Source organism: Rutilus rutilus (genome assembly GCF_951802725.1).
Source record: "Rutilus rutilus genome assembly, chromosome: 15".
Taxonomy (NCBI): Eukaryota; Metazoa; Chordata; class Actinopteri; order Cypriniformes; family Leuciscidae; genus Rutilus; species Rutilus rutilus.
In genome coordinates, this window is record NC_140220.1 from 26,340,919 (window position 1) to 26,354,318 (window position 13,400).

Sequence of the window (13,400 nt, forward strand, 5' to 3'; positions counted from 1 at the left end):
GATGTCACTAAGGAATAAATGAAAACATAACTTGGCAGCTTGGAGCCAGAACCTAAAGAAGCAGATGAAGAAAGAGTATGAAATCTTTGTGACCAAAGAATGTTAATTTTCAGTGTAGTCAGTTGTTGTCACTTTTGCTGTATGCATATTTTGACCCAATTCTGAGTGTATTGTAATATTTGTATGGTCACAGATACAGCCTGTGTGAGTGAATGAATTACAGGGACATGACATATATATACATATCCTATATATTGAGTGTTTTATACTTAAATAAATACTATTGATGCTAGTCAGTCTTGATGTGCCATTGTTGAAAATGATATTCACAAAAATTCAGCTTTGTCAAAGAATAGCAGGGTTCCCACGGTCATGTAAAATGCAAATGTAAAAGGTCGTGGAAACTTCTATAGCCAATATAGATTTTTCAAGTAATTCCTCAGATATACATTGCTCTTTGTGTGTTAACTCTTTAATTGGATTAAGAATAAAATCCAGATATCACAAATGACAGTAAAAGTCACTGAAAAGCCAATCGGCTTACAACTTACAGAATTGTAACAATTAGTAAAAATGGCAATGAGAAATATTACTGCCTACTTGTATGTCTGAAATATATTTATGTATAGGCTATACATAAAAAATAAAGTATAAATCTAAACAATTCTGTCATTAATTACCCTCATTCCAAACCCATAAGCCTTTCATTCATTTTCTGAATACAAATTAAGATGATTTTGAGTGGTTCAATAGGCTATGCAACTGCCATGCCACTTTGACGCTTCAAAAGGTTCAAAAAGAGATCATAAAAACTAATATGAATTGAGCAGTTTAGTCCAAATTTTCTGAAGAGGCTCAATCGCTTTATATGATTAACATATTCAACCGAACCTGCTTGACACGCGAGAACAAACCTCTTTGAAGCTCAAACGAGAATGAATCTCATTGGTTCTTGTCAAGCAAAAATATTTGAGCTTTCCTTTACCACAACTGATGAATTTTTAGGCTAGATGTGAATATAAAAGCCTAAATTCAGTCTGTTCATCATTAAGCGATCGTGCATCTTCAGAAATGTTTGGACTAAAATGCTCAATTCATATTGATTAGTTTTACGATCTTTTTATGAACTTTTTGAAGTGTCCTGAAGTGTCAGTTGAATAACTGTCAATGGAGGGACAGAAAGCTCTCAGATTGCATCAAAAAAGATCTTCATTTGTTTTCCGAAGATGAACGAAAGTCTTACTGGTTTGGGACAACATGAGGGTGAGTAGCTAAGAAAGAATTTTCATTTTTGGATGAACTATCCCTTTAATAGTCATATTGTCACGGTAATGTTCCGTTCTGTTTGCTTTTATTTTGACATTCAGTTTCTTTATTTGACTATTGTTATACTGTGATCTCCTACGTAGGCCTATTCCATCCTGTTGCATTTTAATAAAGTCTTATACATGCGTGCTGACAATAGGCTATTCCTCTATCCATAATCGGCTCACAGAATCTTTCAGTATTCCGGTCCTGTGTGTTTAATCAGCATAAATGTTAATATGAATAGATTCTAATAGAGTCTCGCCTCTTAAAAAAAAAGTCAGTTGCACCGAATTCTGCCTGAGTTCTCGCTTTCCTTCAGCATTTATTCAGCTACCATGACCTCTAGCGGTCATAAGATGCAATTCAATTGATTAACATTTTAATCACTTAAAATCCAATAGGTTTAATTGGCCCAGGATGTTTGTTATACGAGTTCGCGCACGTATCCATTAAATGTGTGTTCATTGTTTATATAAGAGAGAGGGGGAAAAAATGACATTTAGATTAGTTGCTAATTGAATTTGAAATCGGGTCACGCTCGTGAACTTGTGATGAGGTCCCTCCCTCCCCTTTCTGCCTGACATGAAAGTGGATAGGCGGACTGAGAGAGAGATGCTCAGTCTGGAGTAAACCCTGGAAACAGCAGGAGCCAGGTCATGAGTGCATCTATGCATTTTTTGACACAGATGGAGATACTCTGGGATATATCTGCTTCTAAAAATCATTATTTTTGGATGCATATGGAAATAAATAATCATTTTGCAGCACCGAATCTGTGTTCCTGATCTTCAGCTGAACAGGTGCGCAAAACTTAATCTTATCATCGTGCCTTTTCACGTAGAAGAGCAGGAAACTTCGAGTTTGGAGAAATATGGATAAGCACGGGATTTATGCAACTTAAATCTAAACATATTTATGAAAAACGACAATTCTGCCAGCATTTAAAATAGCCTACACGTGATTTTGTTTTTTTGTTTTTAAAAAAAAAAAACCTTGTGTGAGAGCAGAACATCTCACCCCAAATAGCCTACAACCACCAGCCCCAGATGTAGAATGAATATGACAACACTATAGAGAACACAGAAGCCATGAGAAAAACTGAATTATACGGAAACTGTCGCGTGGAATTGGCTGTATGATGGAGCGCTTTGAGAAGCAGCGGTTCTTCCTGCGGATTACTCTTCTCTTCACTATCCTATGTGAGTCAAGTAAGTTCCACTTCTGTTTTTGTTTTGTTTGGGTTTTTTTTCTCACATTTTCCCACAAATATAGCTATTGTTTAAGAAATGGAGAGACTCATGGAACTGGTCATTAACTGTCAGTCCAAACTGCTTTTGGCAGGTCAAACAGTTGGCATTTGCCCAAAACACTTAGCCTACCACCTGAATCTGGTAGCCTATAATCAGTAGCTCTTTGCTGGTCTAAATTGGTCCGTCAACTTAAACCAGCTATATAGCCACCCTGGACCAGAAACAAAAAAGTTCATCTTAAGATACATTTTCTATAAAGTTTATATTTGTTTGCTTTATGTGTGTTTTAGGCATTAACGTGCAGTGGTGACTGATCAATTTGCTTTCTCTGCTGTTTTTTTTAAAAAAGCTGTTTTTTTTTAAAGGTGGTTATCTTAGCTAAGACCAGCATATCATCGTGAGGGGTATACGAAGGTAGCCTACAGTGTAGCTTTTTGGCTTTCACTTCCACATTCAGAGATGTATAGGCATTAGAATGGCACGCACGATTGCCAGTAAAATGAAACGTCCTCTCCACGGCCAAGTGTCCAATGTCGCTTAAATCAAGGCAGATTTATTGGGCTTGCTCATCACTCTGCGTTTACGCTCGCACTCTTCATTTACGTGTCCGCTCGCTGTCAGCAGCCGCTGGACTCCTGATGAATGAATATCACTGCGGGCATCTCATCTGACACCTCCCGAGCACTCGAGCTGCAGCTGGATGCACTTTACCACCGCTATTTGCATCGGGTTGGTTTAAGAACATCCCCGCGCTTTGGAAAGTTTCCAAAGTTGAACGGAGATACACGAAGAAGCGGGTTGCCAATCAATTTCAGGTCCGAGGCTTTGATCTACTACAGTCTGTAGACTGTATAGTCGAACCTGTCCACCTGCTGTGCTCCTCACACTCACACTGGAGAACAGATGCGCTGTTGGAGAGGCTGCAGAACTGACGCAGGCGTCACCATTCCAAACTGGAATTCTGATCGAGGCTATAGGATTCTGACGTTCATTACACAAAATAAAAATATTATATAATTTCTATAGTAGGCTTTTGTTACTTGAGAAAAAAACATCTCATTTAAACGTTGTACACTGTGTGTGTGTGTGTGTGTGTGGGTGGGTGTACAATTGTCTAGTGTAATTTTATAACTTTATTATAAAATTTAGACAATTAGAAGACAATTAGTGGAAGCATTGAAAACTCATAAAATCAAGACAATATGATAAAAATGATTGTAGCAAGTGGAATGTATGGACAAAAAGTTTTAAAAATGCAGTGTAAAAGAAGGATTCTCAATCTTGCATCATTTTGTTTATTGTTATGACAATGGTGAGTAATACAAAGTTACCAAGGGGCTATCTGTGCTTTATTTTAGTGGATATATGGTTAAAAAAATTGAATAATAATAATAATATGACGACTAAAGAGAAATAGTTCTTTAAGAAAACATCTGCATATTTTTGACCAATTAAACCATATTGCCGGTTGGTTAATGAACACCTCTTTTATTTTAAGCTATAAATTAATCATTTGGGTTATATATTTAGATATAGGCTGTTTTCTTCTAAAAAATATAAAATTCCTGCCAATAATAGCTTTGAACCACATGGCCTGGCCATGCTTTAAAAAAGCAAGAAATGTGCCAGAGGTGAGAAAATATTTCTCTCCCCATCTGCAGGTCACTGACTGTATTCGTTGGCTGTGCTTGGGTTTCACATCATGTCCCACTGTGCTAATACCCTGTGGTGCAGACCCTAAATCTGACTTGTTAATGGCATGTTGTCATTCGCCCAGAGTGTGACTCATTGTGCCAGCATGACCCATGGGAGCTCACTTCACCACACAGCAAATGAATGCGCTCAGAGAGCAACTCCAGCCACGCTACAGCACTCAAATATAGCAGGCCTGACACATACTATCTGTCCTCAGGGTTCTGTGTTAATGCCTCCTCAGACCTCAGCTCAGACATGAGACCGGAGTTGGCCGGCTTAATGGTGTCTACGCTCTGTTACAGGGCATCTCCTCCTGGAAAATGAAGAGAATCAATCTCATTCAGTTAGCCACACTGGCCCATATCATTAAAAACTGTTGGCTTTTTCACATATCAGGTGTTTGAAGCAATGTTCTTGAGATAGCTTTTTTCATACTCTAAGTCTATAGGAAAACTTAAATAAAGAACAGTGAATAGCAATTCTCAAGCAGCGTTCCAGTGTACCAGGCAGCACTGAAACTTTTCACTGTTTGAATCACTCCGCTTGTCCGTGTTAGCACATTCCAGACAGCCCGTCACTCGTTTCTGCATTTAAACATGAGAGCCTCATTGCAGTGAAATATGAAAAAGGGCTATATATAGGGCTGGGCGATATGGACCAAAAGTCATATCCCGATATATTTAGGATGAATATCGATATACGATATATATCCCGATATTTTTTCCGCAAAGTGAGAGCAAATGTTCAGTCAAAGTCAAAGCCAAATATGACATGTTAAAAGTAGTTTTATTGAAACCGGCTATTTCAGTGAACAGTTGCAAAATCAAATGAATAAATAATAAACAGGTTTCTTCACCTTAGGGCTGCACGATTATGACCAAAATCATAATTGCCGATTATTCCCTTTGAATTGTTATTTGCGATTTATTAATTATGATTATCAAAGTTTACTTTGAATATATATAAACAAATTTTGTGTAAATATGTTATAATTTGCCTATATACACACATATACTTTTCCCCTTTACTTAACATGAATTGTAAGAATATGACTAATAGTAAAGACTAGTACTAATAAATAAACATTAGGCCTATGCTAAAGCTATTAAATAGCAGTCCCAAACTAGTTTTTGTTAATACAATGTTGGTATGAGCCACTACAGTCATTTAAAAATATAAAAAATAACACAAAGAAAAATAGTGGCATTTTGGGGTTAATATGGAAGCGACAGTTACCATGGTGAATACACAATATTAACAATAACTGTTGATGAAACATGGAAACTGCTCCTGGTGAATAGAATGAAAATCATACCTGCATTACTTTTATTTCGTGTAATTTACAACGTAACGGCGTTGCATGCTCGTAGTTTATTTTGCACTTGATCAGTGAGGCGATACACAGCGCGCGCGCGCCGCCGCATTTGCGCGTGCAATTGAGTGTGCGCTCCGAGCACAGGATAACGGCTGACAGGACAATAAAGTCCGTTTTTCGGAGGTGAAAGACTTTATTTCAGCGTACACTTATGTCACTGCCTGGTAGTTCCTATTGTGCTGGGGTTTCTGAAGTAGTCATGATTCGCCTCTAGTAACATAACGTGCTCTAAACACGCACGCAGAGTGGAAAAGGAGGAGGAGGGGCGGGGAGCAGAGCGCAAATTTGAACTAACGTTATATCGATATATGCGATATGGTCTAATTTCATATCGCATTTAAAAATATATCGATATATTTTTTATATCGATATATCGCCCAGCCCTAGCTATATATATATATATATTTACTACACTATCTTTGTATGATTGGCTATAGTAAGAGTAACTAAGTAGGCCTGTGATAAGAGTGTGATATTTTGAATGGGTCATTGAATCATTTACTCAACCAATTCCTTAAAACGCACTGATTCATTCAGGAACGAAACACCTGCTGCTGTGTTTTGTGTTGCTCAGAGATGTGCAGGGGTTCTTTGTTTGGAAGTATTTTCATTGTTGGATCAACAACAGACAAAGTAACTGGCAATATTGTTGCCTAAAATGTAAGTTACTCAATATTAACTTTTTATTGTTCAGGTAATATTACACTGGCAAATCATGGTGTTTCCAGCTGGGATTACCTGCGGCACTCAGCAGATACCGTACCGTTGATTTTCGGAAACGCAGCACTCTTGCTCGTGTGATATTGCTTAAGTTTAAGCGTGTGAAATAATTCGCCTGGAAACATTTTTGAGCAAATCCATTACCAGTCGACGGATGAGAAGTTATGGTGCGTGTAATTATAAATGATTAGAGAAATGAATGAGAGTTAATCCCCTGCTTTAATACTATATGTTTTACTTATTTAACATGCAAATAGTGCGCACAGTGAACCCTAGATAAATGAATAGACTCTCTGTCCCATTAGTTCATTAAGTATTTAGAGTCCAGCTTGCTGAATTCACACTCGCCTAATGATTTCACGAGTTCACATCTACATATAATTATTACGGTAAAGGTTATGCGTATTTGGCGTGCTGTCCGGGTGGAGGGCTCCGAGCTCGGAATTTCTGCCCGAACCCAGAGTACTCCCCCCGTTGGTGAGAGTAGATGGAACTAGAAGTGAGGAGATGGAACTAAAAGTGAGGAGATGGGGTGGAGGTGGGATGCTGAATAAACTGTCAAGGAACAGAGGTAGGTTCTGCTGTTATTTATATTGTCCTGAGTTGATTACTGATTGATCTCCACTTGTGCTAATTGGGTTAATTATCTGCACCTGCTCCTCCCGAACCTTGTTAATAAAACATCATTTGTCATGCCATTCTCAAATCTATAAGAAAACTTTCAAAACGCTGAGCGTGTGAAACTGCTTTAAGCTTCTCTACCACTCGGGATGTTTTGTAGTTTACATGTGTGCATGACTGACACAAGCTGTGGATAGGACAATAAAACAAAATGAGTTGTCTCCACTGCCTCATGCTTGTGTGTGTGTTAACCAGGAGTCACATGAACACAGATTATATGAGTTATTTGAAATTCTCACTGTGTACCAGGGTTTCTCAAACTCGGTCCTGGAGGGCCACTGTCCTGCACAGTTTAGGTCCAACTAGGGGTGTCGCAATATACCGGTATTGACGATAATCGTGATATTCAAAGCATGAAATATCGACATCGTGTTAATTTAGAGCAATACAATATACCGGTATTGGCGATATTGGCGTTTTCTAGACGCAGCGCTCGTCCGCGCCCGCGCAGCTAGAGTGAAACACTCTGTCCACACCCGAAAAAAGTAAGCTGAGCTCGCCAGTATTAACAACAGAGTTCTTCGGCTTCAAAGAAAACAGCACCTTAGAGGTGATCGCACACCGGACGGGACGAGAAGCGCAGCGCCACGTCTTTAAAAATTCGAACACATTCTGTATGAGTGTACACACACCGGACGAGAAGCACAGCGCGGTTCTATTCGGCGTCTGTCCGCGGCGCCAGCAACGGCTCAGGACCTTGTTCAAAATCCTGCCGCGACACAGAGCGCAGAAAAAAGTGTTCAGATCACAGACTCAGCAACTATTGTATTTAATTGTACAGTATAATCATAACATAGTACAGACATTATCTCAATTCCATAATGTCCTTAAACATAATGATATTGCTGGCCATAAACTGAGAAAGTGCGTGTCCGGTGTGCAATACCTGGAGTTGTCATAGACGCGACGCGGCTATTATTTTACTAGTCATCATGGAATGGGAAACGTGACATTAACTGTTAACAGGGGGTTTCTGTGTTCATATATTTAATAAAGGGTGATTATTAAAATTAAGAACCCCGTTTTCTTTACTCATCTTATTTTTGTATTTGTATTTGCACTTGATTTTTTTATTCAAATCTGCTATCTGCATGACTTTATTGGCGCCAGTGCAACAACAGGTTTAAGAGCTTTTCAGTTCTTCAGGAAACCTTCAGACAGTGTTTGGCTTCAGTTTGAAACCAGATAAACTTCACATGCTTGTCTTCCTTCACAAAAATTTGCCATAGATTGAGTACCATCCATAGATTCTATAGATATCGCGATATATCGATATCGTGAATTATTTTGGCCACAATAACCGTGGTGTGAAAAATCTAACATCGTGACAGCCCTAGGTCCAACCCTGATCAAACACACCTGAGCAAGCTAATCAATGTCTTCAGGATCACTAGAAACTCACAGCTAGGGACAGTGGCCCTCCAGGACCGAGTTTGAGAAACCCTGCACCAAGTCTAAACATATCAAGTTTTTTGTTGTTGTCGTTGTTCACTAAAAAGTTGCAGTATTAGATCATCAAAAATGTTACTCTTATAAGATATATTATTATATTTTGGAATTTATTTTGAAACAGTTTATTTGACGAATCTAATCTAATGTCTGTAAATGTTTTTAAAAGTTTAAATGTCTTTTCCACTGACAGTTTCTTGTTGTGAGAGGACTCACTCACATGCTGAAGATGATCTCTTCAAAAAGCTCTTTGATGGCTACAACAAGTGGTCAAGGCCTGTACCAAACACCTCAGATGTTGTCATCGTCAAGTTCGGTTTATCTATCGCCCAGCTGATTGATGTGGTAAGGTACTACAGGCTATATCTTGAAAAGAGGGAATAAAAAGTATGTGTGGGTCAGTGGCACCCAAATGTTAACACCTGGAAATTCCTACTAATTGTTCTAACTGCACTAACAATGCTATATTATATAGGACTTACATACAGTTATAGTTAAACCTATATATGCTCATGTGTCTAAATGTGTATAAAAAAAAATAAAAAATAAAATGTATTAAGAGTTAAGAGTAAGACTCTTAAGTTGCATTTATTTGATCAAGAACATGGTCAAAACAATAATATTGTGAAATATTATTACAATTTAAAATATTTTTTATTTTATTTTATTATATATTTTAAAATGTAGGCTACTTTATTCGTGTGATGGCAAAGCTGAATTTTCAGTGTCACATGATCCTTCAGAAATCATTCTAATATGATGATTTGCTGCTCAAGAAACATTTCTTATTATTATCAATGTTGAAAACAGTTTATATGTTATAAATGCTTAATGTATTTATGTGAAATAGAAATCTTATTATAAATGCTGACCCCAAACTTTTGAATGGCACTGTAGTAAACATATTACTATTTTTATGCTATTACTATTATACAACTACTACTTTGTCAGATTGCAATTGAGATAAATTGAAGAAAAAACTGAGAAGTCCCTGTCCCTGTCATTAGCTTACACAACTTCAGACTTCCATTCATTTCAAACCTTTAAAAAAAATATATGTACACTTGAAGTGCATCCTTGATCAATATTGGGGAACAATGGTCTGTTTTGGCCCAAGGCATTTAAAGCTTAGTGTACTTATAATCACAATAAATAACAAAATGCCGGTTGTTGTTTGTTTCGCTTACAGATGTCATGAAATATTCATTTAATAGAAGAAGTGCCAGTAATTTCCTACAGTAAATTGCCATATTAAGAGCCCTAAAACCTTAGAATCTGGATGAATTAGGGTACATGGTCCTTGAAGTATCCAAGTCCATCCGAAGATTAAATTTATAAGGTGTTTGTGACCTTTCTGAACCAAAAGCTTTCTGCTGGAGCAAACCCAGCATCCTGACTCATCTAATACCCACTGTCCTTCCTTCTTTTCCCCCTCCACAGGACGAGAAGAATCAGATGATGACAACAAATGTCTGGCTAAAGCAGGTATGTTTAACAGGAAAGTTAATATGAGTAACTGAGAATTTTTTTAATATCTGGCACCATAAATAAGAGCAAAGTTGGTTAATTAATAAAATGATTATAATAATAACCTCAAATTGGCAAATAATGGTGGTAGACATCTTGTAATGAATTAGTTTTAATTTCTTAAATATGTGTGGCCTCTCTCTCAGGAGTGGAATGACTATAAACTACGCTGGAAGCCTTCAGACTATGACAATGTGACTTCTATCAGGGTTCCGTCTGAACTCATCTGGGTCCCGGATATAGTCTTGTACAACAAGTGAGTGAAAATTGATCTAAGCTAAACAACACTTCGCATGAATTCCCACAAGTTAAATGCAAAGAAATCAAGCCAGAGCGTAAAAGGCTGTTTGAAATGCAGAGTCGGAAGCGCACAAGCAGTGACATGATCTATAAGGTGCACTGTATGTAATACAATGCCATTAGAGTTGCACTTAAACTAAAATGAACTCACACGTTTGTTTAGACTACCACCTACTGTTTGAAAGTGGTAATGCAGAGGCAGTTCATACACTGTTTACTGCTGGATCATTATTAATATATAGGAACAAATCTGTCCTGTCTGAAAAAGATTTCATTGTCAGGAAACTCCATGTGAAAGGGATATGGCATGACATAGCTTATAAATTAATACGAAAATAGCTTTGCAAATTATTTATTTATTTAAAGCATCATTAATCCTGTTATTTATCTTTTAGATATGATATAAATAAAATAGAAAAAATAAAGTCTATAAAAATCCTATAATCAAAGTGTGTATATTTAGTGTAAAACTTATTAAAAACATCAGCTATTATTACTATCATTGTAGCTGCAAGCATGCTGAAATACCTCTCGTCCCCTTCATCTGGTACCACTTATGCATTTATATATTACATCACATTAATTAATTAATTAAATAATATTGCTTGGGTTTATTTTATCAGTTAAAAGTCCTATAACCAAACAGTGTATATTTAGTGTAAAAAAAAACGGTTTTGTAAATAAAACATCACATCCATTGTAACAGTCATTGTATCTGCAAGCATAGTTTTAATTGCTTCAAAGCCAATTTAAAATGTAAGATGCATGAAACCATTTTCCTGCTTTTCCTGCAGTAAAGCGACAACTGCTGAAATAAATGTTGTTGTCCTTTTCAGTGCAGATGGGGAGTTTGCGGTGACCCACATGACCAAAGCCCACCTCTTCCACACAGGTAAAGTGCGCTGGGTTCCACCTGCCATCTACAAGAGCTCATGCAGCATCGATGTCACCTTCTTCCCCTTTGACCAGCAGAACTGCAAGATGAAATTCGGCTCGTGGACTTACGACAAAGCCAAGATCGACCTGGAGCCCACAGAGAACACGGTGGACTTGAAAGATTACTGGGAGAGCGGTGAGTGGGCCATCATCAATGCTGTTGGCACCTACAACACCAAGAAGTATGACTGCTGCCATGAGATCTACCCAGACATCACCTACTTCTTCATCATTCGCCGTCTCCCGCTCTTCTACACCATCAACCTCATCATTCCCTGCCTGCTCATCTCCTGCCTAACCGTGCTGGTTTTCTACCTCCCGTCAGACTGCGGTGAGAAGATCACACTGTGTATCTCAGTCCTCCTCTCGCTCACCGTCTTCCTTCTGCTCATCACAGAAATCATCCCGTCCACCTCGCTCGTGATCCCGCTCATCGGCGAATATCTGCTCTTCACTATGATCTTCGTCACCCTGTCCATCGTTATCACCGTCTTCGTGCTCAACGTCCATCACCGCTCGCCCAGCACTCATAAGATGCCCCATTGGGTTCACTCGGTCTTCTTGGATTTGATCCCACGGTGGCTGTTTATGCGCAGACCTGCACCGGACAGCCGTCGCAGGCAGAAACTCCTCCTCCTGCAGCGGCAGGGCCAAGGAATGACGTCCCGGGTGCTTGGACCGGCAAACACAACCCTCAGTACGTCTACTAGCTGGTTCAGAGGGGATGACTCTGGGGAGGAGTCCCGCAGGCGCTTATGTTATAAGGACTTAGAACTGGGGACGCTGTCCTCCGCGATCTCACTTTCACTCCAAACTGCTTCGCCCTGCCCTCTTGGCTCAATTCCACCTCCTCTACAGAATTTCGGTCCCTCCCCTAGACTGGAGATGGGCATGACTTCCAGGCAGCCCAGTGGAAGAGCTACTGTCACGAAGCGGCCTGACAACCTGATAGCAGACAAGCCAGGGTTTCCTCTGTCCCCCAGTGTCCTGCAAGCTCTGGAGGGGGTCCACTACATAGCAGACCACCTGAGAGCAGAAGACGCTGACTTTAGTGTAAGTTTCTTTCAGATTTCTGAGGTCTGTATGCTACCGTTCAAAAGTGTTGGGGTGGGTACGATTTTATTATGGTTTTGAAAGAATTCTCTTACCAGGGCTGCATTCATTTGATCAAAAATACAGTTATATTGTGAAGTATTACCATTTCAAATAACTGTGTAAAATAAATCTATTTTAATATTGTAAAAAAAAAAAAAATTCTTGTGTTGTCAAAGCTGAATTTTCAGCATCATTAGGCTACTCCAGTTTTCAGTGTCACATGATCCTTCAGAGATCATTCTAATATGATGATTTGCTGCTCAATAAACATTTCATATTATTATCAATGTTGAAAACAGTTTTTAGTTTTTTTTACATATTTACATCAGGATAATATATTTTATATGATATATCAAGTATAATATAAAGTTAAAAATAACAGCATGTATTTGACATCTTTTGTAACATTATAAATCATGATGCATTTCACATATAAATCATCCTGCTCCTAAACTTTTGAACGGTAGTATATAATATTTTTCAAATTATTTTGTTTTATAATATTTCAAGCTACAGTAGATCAATCAATCTTGGCACAGACCTATTAACTATTTCAAACGTCCGAGAAAGGATTTGTCAAGTCAACGTCAAAGTTTGACTCCAGCTTTTATTTTCTAGTTGTGTTACTGCTATAAGAATCCACTCATTTGTCTTATCTCTTTACACAGGTAAAAGAGGACTGGAAGTATGTTGCTATGGTAATAGACAGAATCTTCTTATGGATGTTCATCATAGTGTGTTTGCTGGGCACAATCGGGCTGTTTCTCCCGCCCTGGCTCGCAGGCATGATCTAGAAAACACTTCTAATAAGGACTTCTAACTTATGGGCTTCCACTGGAAGAACCAGCATGGGGACACAACGCCAATCCTAGCAGGGATATTTCCCCTGCATGGGGTAAGAAAATGCATGTTTGACATCAGGAATGTGGCACCAAACGCCTGTTGTTTTTCTTTTTTAGGACAGAAATTGAGAGGACATAAGCTTGTATATGAGAAAGCTTGTATTTGAATGTACTGTATAACCTTGAATATTATTGTCCAAATTAAAAGTGCCAACTGGACAA

At 38.4% G+C, this 13,400-nt stretch overlaps 1 protein-coding gene across 2 annotated transcripts; it reads left to right on the plus strand.

Moving 5' to 3' along the window:
* Positions 1–1,919: 1,919 nt before the first annotated feature.
* Positions 1,920–13,398, plus strand: chrna2b (cholinergic receptor, nicotinic, alpha 2b (neuronal)). 2 transcript variants are annotated; one of them, XM_084431682.1, is made up of 6 exons: positions 1,920–2,507; positions 8,672–8,823; positions 9,919–9,963; positions 10,152–10,261; positions 11,142–12,294; positions 13,005–13,398. In XM_084431682.1, exons 1-6 carry the CDS (start codon positions 2,444–2,446, stop codon positions 13,128–13,130), a joined length of 1,650 nt encoding a protein of 549 aa, XP_084287808.1. In that variant the 5' UTR covers positions 1,920–2,443; the 3' UTR covers positions 13,131–13,398. The 2 variants fall into 2 exon arrangements, with proteins under 2 accessions (XP_084287808.1, XP_084287807.1); XM_084431681.1 differs by having other exon boundaries at positions 1,927–2,516.
* Positions 13,399–13,400: the final 2 nt, after the last annotated feature.